The 19,831-nt window shown below is 47.0% G+C and overlaps 1 protein-coding gene across 1 annotated transcript in view; it reads right to left on the bottom strand.

The window, feature by feature from the left end:
- Positions 1-19,831, bottom strand: part of MARCHF10 (membrane associated ring-CH-type finger 10) — a 225,104-nt gene that overhangs the window by 70,630 nt on the left and 134,643 nt on the right. The window contains exons 6-7 of the mRNA XM_063960018.1: positions 2,970-3,870; positions 1,642-1,808 (exon numbers count right to left, since the gene is read on the bottom strand). Of these exons, the coding sequence (XP_063816088.1) occupies positions 1,642-1,808; positions 2,970-3,870 (1,068 nt within the window). The remainder of the gene's footprint in view (positions 1-1,641; positions 1,809-2,969; positions 3,871-19,831) is intronic.

Raw genomic sequence — 19,831 nt, 5'->3', positions numbered from 1 at the left:
GAGAGATGTGTGCTGAGCGGTCTGTGTTAAGATCGCTCAGCACACATCTCTCCCGTGAGTAACCCCCTTTAGAGAACATTCTCACCACTGTTAGGGGTCTATTCATGTAGAAAACGAAAACATAATTGCTACTTATCACTATACATCGCATCTCTTCGATGCGATGCATAGCTGTGATAAGTAGCAATTCATGTATACTCACCCTTCCGACGATGCGCTGCGGTGTCTGGGGCTCCTGCGGTGAGGTCTTCTCCAGAGATCCCTCCCGGCGATGCGCGGAGTCCAGCGGCGGGTCCCTTTGCGCATGCGCAGGGTGTTGACCTCCTGGCCGGCCGCAGTGGTTGCTGGGAGGTCGGGTGGCGGAGCCAGCGCGAGGTGCAGAGCAGCGATCAGGGAAGCATTGAGCTTCCCTGACGTCTCCGCACTACAGTTCAGGTTACGCCGTCCTCAGATGGCGAACCTGAACTCCATGGAGAAGCGGAAAGCAGAGCTTTCCGCACCTTCATGAATTGCACTCACCATACAAAGGTATGGTGATGCGATTCAGGCACAGAGCGGGGGTACCGCTGGAGAAGTCAGAGACTTCTCCACGGTAACCGGCTCTGTGAATTGCGGTAAGCAGAGAAAAGCCCTGTTTAACGCAAAACAGGGCTTTTCACTGCTGCATGAATAATAGACCCCTTAGTGATTACGACAACACTGTGTACTTAGTGCATAAATTGCCCCTGCGATATTTATCTTCTCGTAGAGAACATAGATTTTGAACTTACAAATATTGCTTATAGACTTATTTCCAGGGGGCACGGTACGTACACAAAGGCCACTACAAACACAGGGATTGGGACAGCTATAATAACCAATCCCCTGATCATTCTCTGTATTGAGCTACTCACCCTGGGCCCCAGTTGATTCTGGCATGCTCAGAGTTTTTAGGTAGCTCTCTTTATTTTCTCCATCATTCTTTGGTACTGTACACATATCCTTAGAACATACCAGTGCATACTATGCAAATACTGTTTTGATGCCACCAATACCCTGCACAAATGCATGGGCATCAGGCATTATTCTTACCATTGTAGTTGAAGTGGATTGTCCATTTTGTACCTACCCGACCTTACCGATAATATTTTTCATATGAATGTATGGTTATGGACACAGCACCAGTAAAGAGATTATATTAATCGGATGTATTCAGGGACCAGATGGAAACAAGGTGCTATAATTGCTGTATTATGTGTCATTCAAAAGCTGTCTGTAGTGGTGTAGAAATATTCAGTTTTAAGTGCAAGAATATATATACATATAATAGCCTTTAGGGGTCACTGTTTGCACTGCTGTCTATGGAAGCTCTACAGTAGCTAATGGCCACCCTCTCTACAGGCAGCAATTGCAATAGATATAAGTAAAGAGATTTTGTTTTATTAACTCTCTAACAACAACTGTATAATATTTGTTATATAGGAATTCTGATGAGTCAGGTTTTACAGTACAACAATAAACCAAAGTAGATTGTTTGCGGATATTTTCTCTATGATACTATGTAAAAAGCTGACTTACATTAATTATTATTATTATTATTATTACAATATATAGGTAGGTGTTTGATGCCCTCCTTTAAATATATTATCGGATGCTTCTCACCTGATTTAATTTTGGCCATTAGCCATTTCTTCATGCACTCTGTGTGAACATATTCCAAGCTTCCTGTGCACTGACAAGGTGCTATTAGATGGTTTTCTGTGGTTTCCCCTCCCATGAGGCAGATTCTGCACAGATCTCCTTCCTCTTCAGAGTCTTCCTCTAATAAACTGGAAGTTGGAAAAATAACAAGTCATTTGATGGGAACACTTCTGGAGTGCTGGCTGGTAAAAGAATGTAGACTCGTAACCACTTAGCTGGATAATATTTTTTACAAAAACTGCTCAGAAAGAGATTTTTTTATGACTGAATTAGGTTAAGCACATCTATTTAAAACATATTTAACACAATTTTATTTAGAAAAAAAACGATTTTACTTTTTAAAACCCCCCATTAATAAACAAAAACATTGCTTAAACATCGATGGCTGAAATATCTACAATTAGAACATTGTGACCAGTGGCGGCTGCTTAAAAACAAAACAAAACATTGGTTAAACATCGATGGCCGAAATATCTACAATCAGAACATTACAACCAGTGATGGCTGCTGGGCAGCAGGTCAGGTTAGTTGAATAGTCCATATAAACCAGCACTGGTTGTAATGTTCTGATTGTAGATATTTCGGCCATTGATGTTTAACCAATGTTTTGTTTTGTTTTTAAACAGACATTCTGAATGTCAGCTTTTTTGTACCCACAATAAATAACAACATATATTATCTTGTTGAGGCGTCATTTGAACAGATCTGACATTAGGACTAAGATGCAAATCCAGAACTTCTATAAATCTGCATACCCACCACCTTGTCTTTGATCTAGATTGTTACAGTATACTATACACCACCTAATCTAATATGTTAACTAAAATTATAATTTTGTTTTATATAAGAACTTTTAGATATTTACCATAAGTATAACATAAAATGTAAAATAACCCACAATCATAACTTGTCATCAATAATATAAAAAGTCTGGGACTAACAATTTTATCTGGATGCCATTATGGAATAGTTCTATATATACTATAGAAGCATAAAATATATAAATAATATAAATATAATTCTAGAATTATTAAACTGTAGTTGTACATATATGTTATATATAATATATGTATTATAGGATATAATAAAATAAATATATATAACACAAATTATTACCTATGATACTATAATTAAAATATATAAAAATCTACTTTAATGCTGTTTGGCGCGAGTTGCAAATAGCTTTTTATTACAAAGGGAACAAATACAGGTAATTCACATGCTATATTATGGGAACTTGTTATAGATGGGAGCAAGTATTTTGTGGTGTTATTTTCATATAGTGATACGACAAAGAAAATACTTCCCTTTCCTGCAGCTTCTTCAACTTCTCTGGATCTGTTTGTTTAGATGGTTCTTTGTTCTGTGCTGTGGATACAATATTTTCCATATTTCTGTTGGCAGACTGCCTTTGCATGGAGAGGGTGTGGAAAACTAGATCCAAGTTCTCACGCAAAATTGTGGGTGCTGTGGAAGACAAACTGAGCCTTAAAGGAGGTACATACGCCACAGAGGGCTCACTACTAGGTATAGCCCTCTCTCTGCCAACTAAAGCTCTAGAAGCTGTTTGGGGAACTGTAGAATATTCTTGGCTCTGCACATTAATGTTATTTTCATTAAGACCATGCATTTGGGGTAGTGTATGAGATGCTAGGAGTGGCGCTGGATCAGGTCTTCCAAAAGAAGAGTTGTTTCTTATAGCAGTGTCAAGCCCATTTAATGTAGAACCCAAAGTATCTGTGTTGACTTCCTGGATCTGCCTGTGACTGCTTGGATGTTCCTCATTCTCACTGTCATGGACCTGATCCTCATATGAATCTATAAAGTTGGTTTCCACAGTGTGAGGTTGATTGGCCGGTATATTATAAGATGGGGTTCTCACAATCAGTGGCAACTGTCTTGCATTATCAGAAACAGACACTTCATAAACAGCATCCGCAGTATTCACGCCATCACTTTCTGTAGCATCTACGATATTTCTCACTGGTTGTCCATTGAACACATCTTCACCTCTTTGTAAAGGAGCTATTCTAGAACTTGCGGGTCTTGAGATGCACTGAGTTTGTTTCCTTAACTCATATGATGTAGCTGATACTGGTGTGAGAATTCGATCATGGTTAGTTGAACTCATGCCATTGTGATGTCTTTGTGTTGTCTCTTTTTCCTGAAATATTTGTCTCTGTTGTTCAACTGGAGAGAAAATGTAGAATAATATACATATAAGAAGTGATTTTACAAAATGAGAATGTAATTAACTATATTATTCCAGTTTTTATAACTTAGAACCCCTAGAACATTGTGGTCTGAGCCATATGTGGTTCTTTGAAACTGTAACTGTGGCTTCCAGCTCTAGGTGCTGGCAGGGACAAATTGCTCCCCAACCATTTGCTGCTAATCTGATTAACCAAAGCTGAAAATTAGACCTATTGGGAGTAGCTTTCTTCACTTTCCACAATGCAGGGAGGCCATGCAGCACAAATAGTGCAGGCAGGGAACGTGTGGGAAGTGTGAGGGGGTATATGGAGGAGTTGTGAGAGGTATGTGGGGATGTCTTATTGACCAATGTGTGGGGCTTTTGATTGAGGCTTGATGGGCATGAAAGAGAATGTTGGGAGGTCTGATGGCGTGTGAGGAGGTCTGATGGGCATGTAATGGGTACATGGGTGGTCTGGGTGCCATGTAAAAAAGTCTGAAGGAATTGCTCTTTGCAGTATCTATAGATATCTTTCGACTCTAAGGGCATATTTAAAAACAAATGATATTCTTGTTACCACTTGTTGCTAATCTTAAGTGGTGCTCCAACCAATTTGCTCCTATCATGTGTTTTAAAAATGACATCTAGGAGTTGATTGGTTGGAGCACCATTTAAGATTAGTAATGAGTGATAACAAGAATATCACTCGTTATTAAATATGCCCTTTAGTGTCCGACTGTTTGGCCACCCATGTCATAGAATAATAGCTAGCAAGTGGTTGTTGTGAGTTTGAGGAAATTGTGGATTAGCACCAAAATAACAATGAATGTAGAGTTAATAATCATGGTGATATTTATGAGAGGACGGTATGTGGACTGAAGTGAGTCTGCTGCATGCACATGTTGAAGTAGGCACATCTAATGATCATTGCAAAGGGAAAGTATTTGATATTTGACATATGCCCTGACATTGTCCAAACACTCCATAAAATTGACTTAAATATTCTAATCAAAGCCAAATTAACCATTGCATCTTATTGGAAACAGGCACACCATCTGCCTCCCCTCTCTGCTGTTATAAACCACATACATGGAGTAAAACAATTATTAACTCTATATCTCCATGACAAGCCCAACCTCTTTCCTAAGTCTTGTCCCACTAGCTCTTTCAGGAGTGAATGAACCACATCCTTTATGTAATTATATTCCCCTGTAGCACCTAACCTACCTCTCCTTTTTCAGATTAGCTATGTTATACCCCTTTCAGACCGCCAGCAATAACCCGGGTTATTGCACGTGAACTCACAGCAACCCAGGTTGCAGCACAGTCTGAAAGGGTCCAGTTGAAATGACCCAGTAATTCAACTTAGGTAGCAACCAAGGTTGAACACGGCTTCAACATGGGTCATGGTGCAGTGTGAACAGGTAAGCCAGGTCGATCCGACCCGAGACCCATTCCTACTGTAGGTAAAGCCGGCGCTTGGAGTTGATGTAAATTTGGGGAGTTTGGGGAGTTTCGATCAGAGATGTGCAGAAAATATATGCCTCACCTGCCATAGACTTTTTACTCCAGAGTTTTGACTATAAACATGATTAGAATAATGCAAATAATATTTTTCTAATAGATTCTTTGTTATTTTTCAAATATTTTATATAGTCAAATCTCTGGTTTATACGTTAGTATGACAGGAAAGGCTCTGTCTCACCTGCCTCACCCCACCACACGTCACTGCCGTGTACAAATTCCAGGTACGACCCGGCATTAGCGGTCTGAAAAGGGTATTACTGGTGTTCTGTCCATGACCACTTTCTCCTTAAACAGCCCTCCTCCCTCCCTCCGCCCATTCTCATAAACAACAAAACAGGCCTTGTGAATTTAGGGGGTCATTCAGTCCCTGCCACTAATTCAGCCCACAGTGCAATTTGCTGGTGGAGGCAAGTTTGCTGGTGGAGGCAAGACGCACTGCGGCTGCACGGACTTACACATTGCAGCTGCAACCCCGATGGATGCGACCGCAATGTGATTGACAGTGGTGGGCGTTCCCGGGGTAGCAACGCAGTGTTGGGGGGTGTTTCTAATGGGGGAAGGTCGGGACCATTTTCAGGGCGACTGCTTGAAGTCACACCACTCCGATAAAAAAATAATGGTGCTGCCAGAGGTCAACCTTAGTTCTAATACGTCGGGAGGCGGCCTCACACATGCTGTATGGCCTTGCTCTGCGCTGAGCGGCCCCCAGCATGCGAGGAGATGAACACAGATCGAACTGCGTATGCAGCGATCTGCGTTCATCTGTGAATAAGGTCCCTAGTCCCTAGTCCCTGCTGATCTTGCCCTGTTTGTACCTATCACTTGTTTCTGATCAAAAATAAAGAGTTTAAAAATAAAAAACTTCAATGAAAGGAAAGTCAATCTGGTCCTTAAAGAAGGTAGGAACAAAGCAAAATAAAAATAGATTGTTTTAGAAAACATATATTGATGTACGGATGGTGTAATGGTAGCATTACTGCCTCACAGCACTGAGGTCATGGGTACGATTCCCACCATGGCCCTAACCAGGGGCGCTTTAAGAGAGGAGGAGGCCCGTGCTCAGCCTCCTCCATTCGGGTCCCCTCCTCTCTGCCGGCAGCGCTGAGAGTCTGAGCCCTAGAGGGCTCAGACTCTACTGCGCATGCGCAGATCTCCGGGAATATGGTGCAGCCAGGGCCGTTTCTAGACAATTTGGCTCCCAGTGCGAGATTTCAAAATGCGCCCCCCCCCCCCTATTGCTCTAAAAAAAAAAAAAAAGTGTGCCCCCCTATATAGCCATAAAAAGAAAAAGTAGGCGCGCGCGCTCCCGACAAGGGTGTGTGGCCTGATTAAAATGGGCGTGGTCTCATTAAAGTGGGCATGGCCTCATCTGATATCATCACACCCACCACAGTACGGAAAAAATAAAAATGTCCCCTTTTTACACATTACAGCAGGCAAGTGTCCCCATATTACACAGCGCGGCAGGCAGGTGTCCCCATTTTACACAGCGCGGCAGGCAGGTGTCCCCATTTTACACAGCACGGAAGGCTGGTATCCCCATTTTACACAGTACGCAGGCAGGTGCCCCCATTTTACACAGTACGCAGGCAGGTATCCCCATTTTACAAAGTGCAGCAGGCAGGTATCCCCATTTTACACAGCGCGGCAGGCAGATATCCCCATTTTACACAGCGCGGCAGGCAGATATCCCCATTTTACACAGCACGGCAGGCAGATATCCCCATTTTACACAGCACGGCAGGCAGATATCCCCATTTTACACAGTACGCAGGCAGGTGCCCCCATATTACACAGTACGCAGGCAGATGCCCCCATATTACACAGTACGCAGGCAGATGCCCCCATATTACACAGTACGCAGGCAGATGCCCCCATATTACACAGTACGCAGGCAGATGCCCCCATATTACACAGTACCCAGGCAGATGCCCCCATATTACACAGTACGCAGGCAGGTGCCCCCATATTACACAGTACGCAGGCAGGTTCCCCCATATTACACAGTACGCAGGCAGGTGCCCCCATATTACACAGTGTGGCAGGCAGGTATCCCCATAGGCAGGTGCCCCCATATTACACAGTGTGGCAGGCAGGTATCCCCATAGGCAGGTGCCCCCATATTACACAGTGTGGCAGGCAGGTATCCCCATAGGCAGGTGCCCCCATATTACACAGTGGGGCAGGCAGGTATCCCCATAGGCAGGTGCCCCCATTTTACACAGTGCGGCAGCGGCAGGCAGGTTTCAAGCTGAGGAGAAGGAAGGGGGAGAGAGAGAGAGAATACTTACGTCTTCCCGCTCTTCGGTCCCGCCGCCTCACGTCCCGCGCCGGCCGCCTCCTCCTTCTTGCTTCTCCTTCTCGCCTCTCCCGAGCGCTCCTGCTCGGGGGGCGGGGCTTTGCGGAATGACGCGTTTGCGTCGTGACGTCACGACGCAACGCGTCATTGCGCGAAACTCCGCCCCCCGAGCAGGAGCGCTCGGGAGAGGCAAGAAGGAGTAACTAAGTGCCGCGGCGGGCGCCCCGTGCAGTTGCACAGCTCGCCCGCCCCTAGAAACGGCACTGGGTGCAGCGGCCATTTTCCCTGAGATTTCTCTACTGCGCATGTGCAGAACTCCGTGAAAATTGCAGCTGAGCCATTTTCACAGTGTTTTACCAGTGCAGCGGATGCCGGCGCTGGACTCTGGAGGGGTGAGTATTTTAAAAATGGGTGCAGCATGTGCGGTGGGGGCCCCCTCTGGACTCAGGGGCCCATCGGCTCCGCACACACTGCACCCATTATAGAAACGCCAGTGGCCCTAACTGTGCAGAGTTTGTATATTCTCCCCGTACTTCCGTAGGTTTCCTCCGGGTACTCCGGTTTCCTCCCACAATCCCAAAAATATTAATTGGCAGGTAAATTGGCTCCTAACAAAATTAACCCTAGCGTGAATGTGTCTGTGTGTGCAAGTGATAGGGAATATAGATTGTAAGCTCCACTGGGGTGAATTAACAAATATTCTCTGTAAAGCGTTGCGGAATATATATGCACTATATAAATAACTGGTAATAATAACAATCATCATAAATAATAATAAGAATAAAGAAGTTAAGCAGGAGAATGCCAAGAAACAAATAAGACATGCAAAGATAAAATAGTACAGTTGCCGAGTAAAGGGGACAAAGCCCTTTTTACTGTAAACATTATTAAAGCTTCAAAATTATAAGTGATGCTGTTGTCCATAGCAACCAGTCATATTGTAGATATTGTGACAAGAACACTGGGATAGTGTTTGAGGGCAGGTATGTTTGTCCCAGGTTCTTGTCTTACATGGTTTAGAAAATGAAAACTTCTAGGAAAATGCTTTTGTTTTGTTAGAACCTTTTCAGTTTGCTGGAAAAGCTGGATAAGGGCTCTGAGAGAGAGATAGGGCGAGTTCCAGACATTGGACCCAGTTCGGATCTTTGGCCTCACAGAGGGCTAATCAGGGCTTTCAGCTGTGCAAGAGTCTTATAGGGCTTCTAGCCTGATTAATGTGTGCAGATTGCCTGGGAAGACTGCAGGATCTCTGTGAGAGAAACACGCTTCCTGATACAAGTGAGCTATACGGTGTTTACTGGAGAACTCTGTGTTTTTGTTTAGTGATAGTTAGGAACATCTTGTGTTTAGTTAGTGCCAGACAGGCAAGGTATTTTCTTTTGGTGTTTGTTTTATTTTCTGTATAATAAAACTGGCTGGGGCCAGTTGTACCAGAAACTGGACTTGTGTGGTTCCTCAGCTGCGTGCTGCCATTTACCCCAGGAAACGGCACTTTGTACCCTTACAGTGTTACAACTTGGTGGAGAATGCGAGCACGCCGTTCTGCGCATAAGTGAAAGCAGCAGCTTTGAGAGGCCTGCAGAAAACGGTGGTTTATGCAGATACAGCCCAGTGTGAAGTTACTGAGACTCGCCCTGAGGATTTGATATATGTCCTGGGTGAAAGCAGCTACAAAGTCGCCTGAAAAGTCTGTCGACATGGAGGAACTGCTCAAAGCCTTGCTGCAAGCTACAGCGGCTCAGCAGGAGGCCAACAGACAGCAGCAGGTGGCAATGGAGGAAAATTGGAGACTACAGCAGGAGGCCAACAGACAACAGCGTCAGGATAGAGAGGCCTTAACAGTAGTGGTGCAGAGCCTTGCAGCCCGGATTGGAGATATGGCCGTCAGTGCTCCGACCAGCTCTAGTTCTATACGGGCCAGTCACTTCCTGCAGAAAATGACAGAGGCTGATGATGTGGAGGCCTACCTGACCACGTTTGAAAGGACTGCCGAGCGTGAGAACTGGCCGAAAGCACAGTGGGCCAGTCTGCTGGCACCTTTTCTGTCAGGTGAGCCCCAAAAAGCGTACTTTGATTTAAGCCCTGCTGAGGCTCGGGACTATGATAAACTAAAGACTGAGATCCTGACCCGCCTGGGAGTCACGCTGTCAGTACGAGCACAACGGGTGCACCGTTGGGTGTACGCCATGGAGTAGCCTCCTCGCTCCCAGATGCACGACCTTATTCAGCTAACAAAAAAATAGTTACAGCCAGAGACATTAACTGGTCCCCAGATGGTTGAAAGAGTCGTCATGGACCGCTACTTGAGATCTTTGCCCATGGTCCTGCGCAAGTGGGTGAGCCATGGAAACCCGTGTACTGCTGACCAATTAGTGGACATGGTAGAGAGGTATTTGGCAGCAGAGGAACTACTGATGACCACCCAGCAGCCCATAGATCCTCGACAGCGCCCTTCAGTAAAGACTGGTAAGACTGTTCCGTGGGAAAACATTGCTGGGCGGTTAAGAGAACGCAAGGCTGGAGAGACTGTAAACACTGGCCCTGGAGACAGGCCAATGGGGCTAGAATGGTCTATGCTGCCCAAACGGGTTGATAATCATGTGGTTAAATGTTTTAGGTGTGGTATGCCAGGTCATGTTATTGCCAATTGCCCAGTCACGCAAGAACCCATGCAATGTGATGCTGCCTTTGAATGTCGCAGAATGTCTTTCTTTGCTAGGTTAGCCTGTACTGTGGTACCTTCACCTGAGCTGGAAAAACAAATGTGTGATGTGTTCTTAGAGGGTAACCGGGTAGAGGCCTTGCTAGATTCAGGAAGTTTAGTTACCCTCGTGAAAGCTGGGTTAGTGAACCCCTTAAAGGTCCAGCAAATACCTATTGGGGTAACTTGCATACATGGGGATACCCAACATTATGTCACTGCTGAAGTGAATATAGAAACTTGTTGTGGGTCAGCAATTGTTAAAGTAGGACTGGTCCCCACCTTGGTGCATGAGGCCATAATAGGGAGGGATTTTCCTCATTTTTGGAAACTGTGGGAATCACGGTTATCAACAGATGTGAGAAGTAAAGAGCCAGTTGATAATACCGGTGATTTTATGGATGTAAGTGTGTCTTCGGAACTTTCTGGCCCTTTGCCTTTTGCTAGTTTGGCTGGGGAAGTGACAGATGGGGAGTCCAGTGAGGACCCTCTTGCTGGGAACAGAGACATAGTAGTTAGAACTGAAAGCGTGCCTGACCTGGAGGTAAAGAAGGATCTGTTTGCGTCTGAACAGTTAAAGGATCCTACCTTAATAAAGGCTAGAGAGAATGTTAAGGTTGTTAATGGGGAACCTGTGGTACTAGGTGACAGGGTTACGTATCCCCACATGGCCATCTGTAATGAGCTCTTGTACCACATTGTCAAAAGGGGTGAGGATGTGGTGGAACAGCTGGTAGTTCCCCAGCCTTATCGGAGAACGGTACTAGATTTAGCTCATAGTCACGTTACCGCAGGACATTTAGGGGCAGAAAAAACCACTGAAAGAGTTGTACAAAGGTTCTTTTGGCCAGGGGTTTATAAAGAAGTGTCTGAATATTGTTCTTCCTGTCCTGAATGCCAGTATCATGCCCCTAGACCCCATTTCAGGAGCCCACTAGTTCCCATGCCTATTATAGAGGTCCCGTTTGACAGAATAGCCATGGATCTCGTGGGGCCCTTGTTAAAGTCTGCTCGGGCCATCAGTATATCCTGGTAATTATGGACTATGCCACTCGATATCCTGAGGCTGTCCCTTTACGCACTATCACAACCAAGGCGATAGCTAGGGAGCTGGTGCAGGTTTTTAGTAGAGTGGGAATACCAAAAGAAATTTTGACTGACCAAGGTACTCCATTTATGTCAAGGATCATGAAAGAATTGTGCAAATTATTTAAGGTCACTCACCTCAGGACGTCCATCTACCATCCCCAAACTGACGGGTTGGTGGAAGGGTTTAATAAAACATTAAAAAGTATGTTAAAAAAGGTTGTTGAGAGAGATGGGAAAAAATGGGATTGTTTGTTACCCTACTTGTTAATGGCCATCAGAGAAGTTCCTCAGTCCTCTACGGGGTTTTCTCCATTTGATTTGTTGTATGGTAGACACCCCAGAGGGCTGTTGGACATTGCCAAAGAGACATGGGAAGGACAGCCCACTCCTTATAGAAGCGTTATTGAACATGTAACACAAATGCAGGATAGGATTGCGGCCGTGGTACCTATTGTCAGAGAGCACATGGAACAGGCCCAAAGTGCTCAACAGAGGGTCTATAACCGGAGTGCCAAGATACGGGAATTAGCTCCTGGAGATAGAGTTCTTGTTTTGGTACCCACTGTGGAAAGCAAATTCCTAGCTAAATGGCAGGGTCCATTTGAGATTAGGGAAAAAGTGAATGAGGTTAATTACAAAGTATACCAGCCGGGAAAGAGAAAATCCGAACAAATCTACCATGTTAACTTATCAAACCCTGGAAAGATAGGTTGTCTCTCTCAGCGGAGCCTTGCCCTTCGGTGTCTTCACCTCGGTTGCTTCCCGCAGTAAAGGTGTCAGAGACATTATCAGCTGATCAGAACAATCAGGTTAAAGAATTTCTCATCCAAAATAGGGAGATATTTTCAGAGCTGCCTGGCCGAACGACCATAATAAAACATGACATTGTCACAGAACCAGGGGTCAGGGTTCATTTAAAGCCATATAGGATTCCTGAAGCTCAGCGAGAAGCTGTTTCTAAAGAAGTTAAAACCATGTTAGAACTTGGAGTCATAGAGGAATCTAACAGTGAGTGGTCCAGTCCCAAAGTTCTCATCCCGAAGCCCGACGGTAGCATACGCTTCTGTAATGACTTTCGTAAGTTAAATGAGGTGTCCAAGTTTGACGCATACCCCATGCCCCGTGTGGATGAGCTTATAGAAAGGCTGGGAACAGCCAGGTTTCTCACCATGTTGGACCTGACCAAAGGTTACTGGCAAATACCTTTATCTGATAGCGCAAAAGAAAAAACAGCCTTTTCGGTTCCGGAGGAGCTGTACCAGTATAAGATGTTACCCTTTGGGTTGCATGGGGCTCCAGCAACCTTTCAACGGGCGATGGATAAAATTTTGAGGCCCCATAGAAAATATGCAGCTGCCTATTTGGATGATGTGGTAATTCACAGTACAGACTGGGGGTCCCATTTGGTTAAAGTACAAGCAGTACTAGACTCAATCAGAGAGGCAGGGTTAACTGCTAACCCAAAGAAGTGCTGCCTCGCAATGGAGGAGGTCAAATACTTGGGCTTCACCATAGGCAGAGGTCTGATTCGTCCAGTGAATAAAAAACAGGTAAGGGCTTTTTTGGAAATAACTGGGTACTATAGACGGTTTATTCCCAATTTTGCGGCCACAGCGGTGCCGTTGTCAGACCTTACCAAAGGGAAGCAGTCAAATATGGTGAAATGGAACCCTGATGCAGAAAAAGCGTTCCAAGCGTTAAAAGTGGCTTTGTGTTCACAACCGGTATTGATAACACCAGATTTTTCAAAAGAATTTGTGGTACAGACAGATGCCTCAGAGGTAGGGATAGGGGCTGTGTTGTCCCAAACCAGAGATGGGGACGAACACCCTATCATTTATTTGAGTAGGAAACTCAATGAGCATGAAAAAAGGTATGCCATTGTGGAAAAGGAGGCTTTGGCCATTAAGTGGGCACTAGATACCTTGAGATATTACCTCTTGGGTAGACAATTCAGACTAGTGACAGATCATGCCCCTTTAAAATGGATGTATGTAAATAGAGGCAAGAATGCTTGTGTAACTAGATGGTTTCTAGCGTTGCAGGATTTTAAGTTTACTGTCGAACATAGACCGGGTACACAATTGGCCAACGCAGATGCATTGTCCCGCATCTTCTGTTTGGGGGCTACAAGTGTTCCGGCCCCTAGGTTGAAACAGGGGAGGGGATATGTGACAAGAACACTGGGATAGTGTTTGAGGGCAGGTATGTTTGTCCCAGGTTCTTGTCTTACATGTTTTAGAAAATGAAAACTTCTAGGAAAATGCTTTTGTTTTGTTAGAACCTTTTCAGTTTGCTGGAAAAGCTGGATAAGGGCTCTGAGAGAGAGATAGGGCGAGTTCCAGACATTGGGCCCAGTTCAGATCTTTGGCCTCACAGAGGGCTAATCAGGGCTTTCAGCTGTGCAAGAGTCTTATAGGGCTTCTAGCCTGATTAATGTGTGCAGATTGCCTGGGAAGACTGCATGATCTCTGTGAGAGAAACACGCTTCCTGATACAAGTGAGCTTTACAGTGTTTACTGGAGAACTCTGTGTTTTTGTTTAGTGATAGTTAGGAACATCTTGTGTTTAGTTAGTGCCGGACAGGCAAGGTATTTTCTTTTGGTGTTTGTTTTATTTTCTGTATAATAAAACTGGCTGGGGCCAGTTGTACCAGAAACTGGACTTGTGTGGTTCCTCAGCTGCGTGCTGCCATTTACCCCAGGAAACGGCACTTTGTACCCTTACAGTGTTACAATATAAACCTCCTAATGATAATGTGTGGACCTCCATTCTAAAAGTAAAACATTCTATACCCTTAATACCATGAAATAATGACACGGAGACTTGAATTTGGCAGAAAATTGTTAGCTATTTATTGTACCCTAACCATTAGAAAAAAACTGTAAAGTAAATATTAAGTTAACATGCTGATTCAACCGACATATGGTGGCAGAAAAAAGAACGGCTATAACCCACTGAAGATAACCTCAGAAACATTAAAAACCCAAACAATCCTAATCTACCACAAACCATACATAGGCAATAGGTGCCCGACTCAGACCTCCACGCTGACTGCCCACCCTATGGGTGATGACGCTGCCCCCTGTTGGGTGATCTAGCGGCCTTAAAAGTCAATGGAGGTGAGTGCACCTAAACCACACCAATACTGTAAAAACTGTGACTAACAAGTCAAACTATAACCTGCCGTTCTTTTCCGCCAACAGCGAAAGACTCTTCCACAGTCTTCGCACCGCCGCCATACCCTCAACCTAACTCCTGCAACACCTGAAACAGATCCTCCAGGAAAAACATCATCCCTTCCTTGGACAGATGCACACCATCAGGCCGAAAAAGGTGACTTTCCCGGAACCGAATCCTAGGGTGGCGAACCACTTTCCCTCCGTGAGCCAATACCCATTTTGCCACCGCAGCGTTCACCTTTTGCCTGGCCTCATCAATAGGGTGACCGTCCGCCACTCCCTGCCAACGCAACCTTGGCACCATCATGGAGAACACCAAAACACAGCTGGGCCACACTGGCCAGATCTTCCATCATGGCCCATCTCAGCTCTAAAGATGTCCTCTTCCCCAGATCGTTGCCACCCAAGTGGACAACCAGCACCCTAGGGACTCCATGCTCCCTGACCTGACTGACCAATCTACTCTTCAGATCTGACCACATCATCCCACGCCAACCAAGCCAACGAACACCATGAGCCCAAGGAAAAAACTGCGCCCCATCCGAGGCCAAAAACCTGGCTGCCCAGTAAACATAAGAGTGGCCAACTACCCATATTGCCAATTCATCTTCTACCCAACCTGAAGTGAAGGAAAGGAATAAAAATTGGTTAGTAAATATCCTAACATGAGCTTATTGCATGCATTAACCTGAAGGATCTGCCAAAAGAAAAAGGTTTTCGTTTCTTGATGAGTCACGGCCTAGCCGTTCTAAACAAGCTTCCAGCCAATCGAAGCATAATATAGAAACACAACGAGAAAGATTAAATTAAAATAAGGCAAAATAAAAAGGGGGGGGGGATTAAATGGGATAAAAACATGTAAGAACTCAGCTGGAGGTGAAAGCATAAAAAACCTGCTGAGGGACTTTGTATTGTAACTGATCAGCCGAATTGTGTAAATTGAAATTCAGTCCGTCAAGTCAGGCAAAAATCGCAAAAGAACTCCAGACCCCCGCTGCCAGCAGCGGCGAGTAGCTAATCCCTGAGTAGGATGAACAGGGGAGACAAACAGACACAAATAGCACAATGACATACTTAACCTTCCAACATTAACTTAATTAACGTTCATTAAAACTGAAAAAACTCATGAAACCGGGCGAATATAACGTTTGTAACTGGAAGACTTCCATCGCCCTACCGCCTGAATCTCCGCAATTGAAAAACCCGCCGACGCAGCTGACGTTGCCGCCTCAATTCGGAAAGAATGCGTACCGAAAGCAGCGGGTGAAAGGCCCAAGCCGGCCAGACAGCGGCTTAGCATACAACGAAATTGATATTTCGTCAATGGTAAACCGTCATAGTGCAGCAGCCATGACCCCCTCACATCGGGTCGAACTGCTGCATATTTCAATGCCAATCTCACCGGGTAAATGCTCCCCTCGAGAGACGGAACCAAAGTGACACATCGTCCTCTACCTACTTGGTCCGTCTTAGAGCAACGCAGTCTGCACAGCAAAGACCTCTCACCCACCACCACGTCATCTTGAAGCATGCGCGAATCCGCCCATTTAGATGGCGCTACCAGCTCCAAAACCCGAAAGGCTCCGTGATAAGCCATGGAGAACGCCAACTGGAACAACAGCGACTCAAAAAGCGGCGATGGGACACCGACTACAGCACCGATGACAGCTGGGAGCAAGGCCGCATCAATGGGGCGCCGCCTATCTGGCGGCGCTGGCGCCACACGCGCCCACCCTTTCATCGCCTTCACAAGAAGCCCGCTCTTTGTCACGTCAGGAACACCCTTGATTTTATAAAAAAATGAAATCCCTGCTAAGTACCGGGACACCACCGCTCTGGACCTACCCGTGACAAAAAGCTGCCAAATAAAAGAAAGCATCAGCCGATGCCCGCACTTACCTTCTTGACTCCGTCCTCGGACAAACTCTTCCCACTCGCTCCAAGCTTGACCGTAAGCCTTGAGCGTGTTCGGAGCCACTGATCGCATCGCTAGGCCCTCCAGTCCGGTCCGATCACCTGCCAGACATAACCGCGACATTGAAAACCCTGCTCCTCGGCCTCAGGTGCCAACAGCCGAAATCTTTCCCACTGCCCGCGAGACAACGCGTCGGCAATTCCGTTCTCAATTTCTGGAACATGCTGCGCGTGGAACCATACATTCCTACGCAAGCATGTCAGCAACAATTGCGCAAGCACCCTCAAAACCACCAGCGACTTCGCCCTCTGGTTATTGATCGCATGCACCACGCCCAGATTGTCGCATCTGAACAAAATGCTGCGATCAGCCAGACGTTTGCCCCAAACCTCCAGGGCTACCATAACGGGAAAAAGCTCCAGCAGCAAAAGGTCCTTAGTGAAACCTTCGCGACACCATTCCTCAGGCCAAGAGGCCACGCACCAAGATCCCTCTAGGTAGCAACCGAACCCAGAGGACATACCTCTAGGTAGCAACCGAACCCAGAGGAACCCGCCGCGTCGGTAAACAGCTGTAATCTAGAATTGTCAACCGTTGGGGCCAACCAGATACACACCCCATTGAACGAGGCCCAGACGGCCAAATCCCTCTTAATCTCGGAGGACAAGCGAATGAAATGATGCGGCCTGGCACACCCCGCCGTCGCCCTCTCCAGCTTTCGGCAGAAAACCCTGCCCATCGGGATTACCCGGCAAGCAAAGTTCAAGAGGCCCAGCAAAGACTGCGCCTGCCGCAGAGTGACTTTGTGCGACGCCACAAACTGCCCAATAACCTCGCGAAGTTTTGCGACCTTGGCCTGAGGAAGGCGACATGAGCCTGCCACCGTGTCGATTTCAATCCCCAAGAACGACAAACAGGAGACCGGCCCCTCCGTTTTATCCTCGGCCACAGGAACGCCAAAGTGATAAAACAAGGCTCGGATGCTGAACAACAAGTCGCTGCAGCGCGGCGAATTCGCCGGTCCCACACACAGGAAATCATCGAGGTAATGTGCACCCCCATGACCTTCCGTAGAAGACTCCATGCACCAATGTAAAAATGTGCTAAACCTTTCAAAGAACGAGCAGGAAACGGAACACCCCATCGGCAAACATTTGTCAATGAAATATTCCGCTCCGATCCGAAAACCCATAAAACGGAATGAGTTTGGATGCAATGGGAGCAACCGAAATGCGGATTCAACATCGATCTTAGCCATCAGAGCTCCCGGGCCGTAATTACGAACCATCTCCAGAGCCTCGTCAAACGACTGGTACACCACTGAACATTGTTCTGGCGGTATTGCGTCGTTGACCGACGACCCTGACGGGTAAGAAAGATGCTGAAGGAGCCTAAAAGCACCTGGAGTCTTCTTGGGGACTACCCCCACTGGGGAAATGACCAAATCATCCAATGGGGGCAAGCTAAACGGGCCCTCCATCCTACCCAGTCGCACCTCTTTATCAACTTTCTCGCCCAAAACTAACGGCAAGGTGCGAGCGGATTGAAGATTTTTGAGAGCCCTGACCGCTACTTCGCCCGCAACTGGCAGGCGGAAACCAAACTTGAAACCTTGAAACAAAAAATTGGCGTCCGGCCTATTTGGATACCATCCCAACCACTTGGACATGGCATCCAAAAAAATTGGCGTTGAGGCCCTGTTGAGCGATCCCGCTCCCGGTGGGTTTTGCATAGCCTTGCTTTCCCCTTTGACCTTGCCGAATGCCCCTAAAACAGTTGGAGGCCGGGTGGAAGCCGCCACATTGCAAGCATGAATGTCGAAACCGACACATTTTGCAGAAGGAACAGGTCGCATTATTAAATGCGAAGCACTTCCCCCTCGCGGTGGCCTGTCCGCCCCCGCGATTAGGTGATCTGCCTTTTCTACCCGGCCCCCCCTCCATGCTACCCCCCTGGGTGGATGACCCAGCGCTCTGCCCATCCGCCCCCGGATTCCGGGGCTCCTTTGCAGTTTGAGAAGCCCGGGTGACCTGGAGCCAGACCTCCACGTCTTTGCAACCAAAATCAATTATCTGCAAGCAGTCCTGCTTTTCTCGAAACTTCTCGTCATACATTCGCCATTCTATCCCAGTTGATGTTCGCTGCATGTCGTGTATCAAGTGCAGGTACCGGATGACGTTCATGTGTTCATCCGGCCTATCCTCCAGATAACATGCTGCAAAGACGCAGAAACCAGCCAGCCAGTTGTCAAATGTACGGAAAGCCTCAGCTCCTATGCCCTTCTTAGCCGTCGCTGCCTTATACTCCTTCTTCGCGTCCTTAGTCAGCACGAACATATCCACGTAGTCGTCTCTACAAATCTTCCTACGGCAGCTATCCCGCAACCCCCTCAACACTGCCGTATAATCACAGTGGACTACTCCGGGCAAATTACGGCGCCTCTTGGCCCTGCGAGCGTTCTCACTAAGCCACTTGCGCCTCTTCCGCCTCTCCTGCTGCCCTGCCGCTTTTTTAGCGTACTTCGTCGTCCGCTTTTTCGCTCTAGTCGTGCTACTAACCTCGGACGCTTGCGACGATAGGGATGAAGAAGAGGAGGAACTGACCGAACTAGAGCGTGCGCTGGAGCCCGAAGGCGAATGCTCGACCTCACCTGACGTTGCCGACTGCTCGGACTCGGACTCCCCCGGTGTGGAAACCTCGAAATCCTCTTCATCGCTCACGTCCACCTCAACCTCACCACGATCACCTGAAAAAGACGACAAAGCACGGGACACGGAAACCACTCCCAGGGCATGCCTAGTATTCCGGGGTACATCCATCCCCGCCTCGCGTCCACGCTCCGTCCCTACTTGTTGGTTGCCTAACTGCGCCGCGGCCGCCCCCAGGTCACGGCAAGCGTGCGCTATTCGCTGGACTGCCGACCCCGACTGCGTGACGGACGCCCCTGCTTCTGCGCGCGCGCCAGAATGCCTCGCTGTCCCCGGAAATGCGGCTGCAGCCAATGGGCCCAATGCCGCCACCACCGTTGACAGGGCTGAGGCTAACTCCCCGGAAGCCTCTTGACTTCCCCAAAAATCGTGGCCATTACCGGCGGGAGCCCCCGCGGACGCCGGCGTCCGTATCCTGGCCCGTCGGCCGGCGGGCGCCGAGAAGGGACCCACCGGCAAATAACCCGCCTGGCCTTCTGGTGACCCGTTGGCCCCCCTAGTCCTAACCTGCGTGGTCCTCCTCCCATCATCTCCCC

The sequence above is a fragment of the Pseudophryne corroboree genome, chromosome 3 (genome assembly GCF_028390025.1).
Source record: "Pseudophryne corroboree isolate aPseCor3 chromosome 3, aPseCor3.hap2, whole genome shotgun sequence".
In the NCBI taxonomy this organism is placed as follows: Eukaryota; Metazoa; Chordata; class Amphibia; order Anura; family Myobatrachidae; genus Pseudophryne; species Pseudophryne corroboree.
Note: the sequence above shows the minus strand (reverse complement) of the source record. Positions and strands in the feature narration are given on the sequence as shown.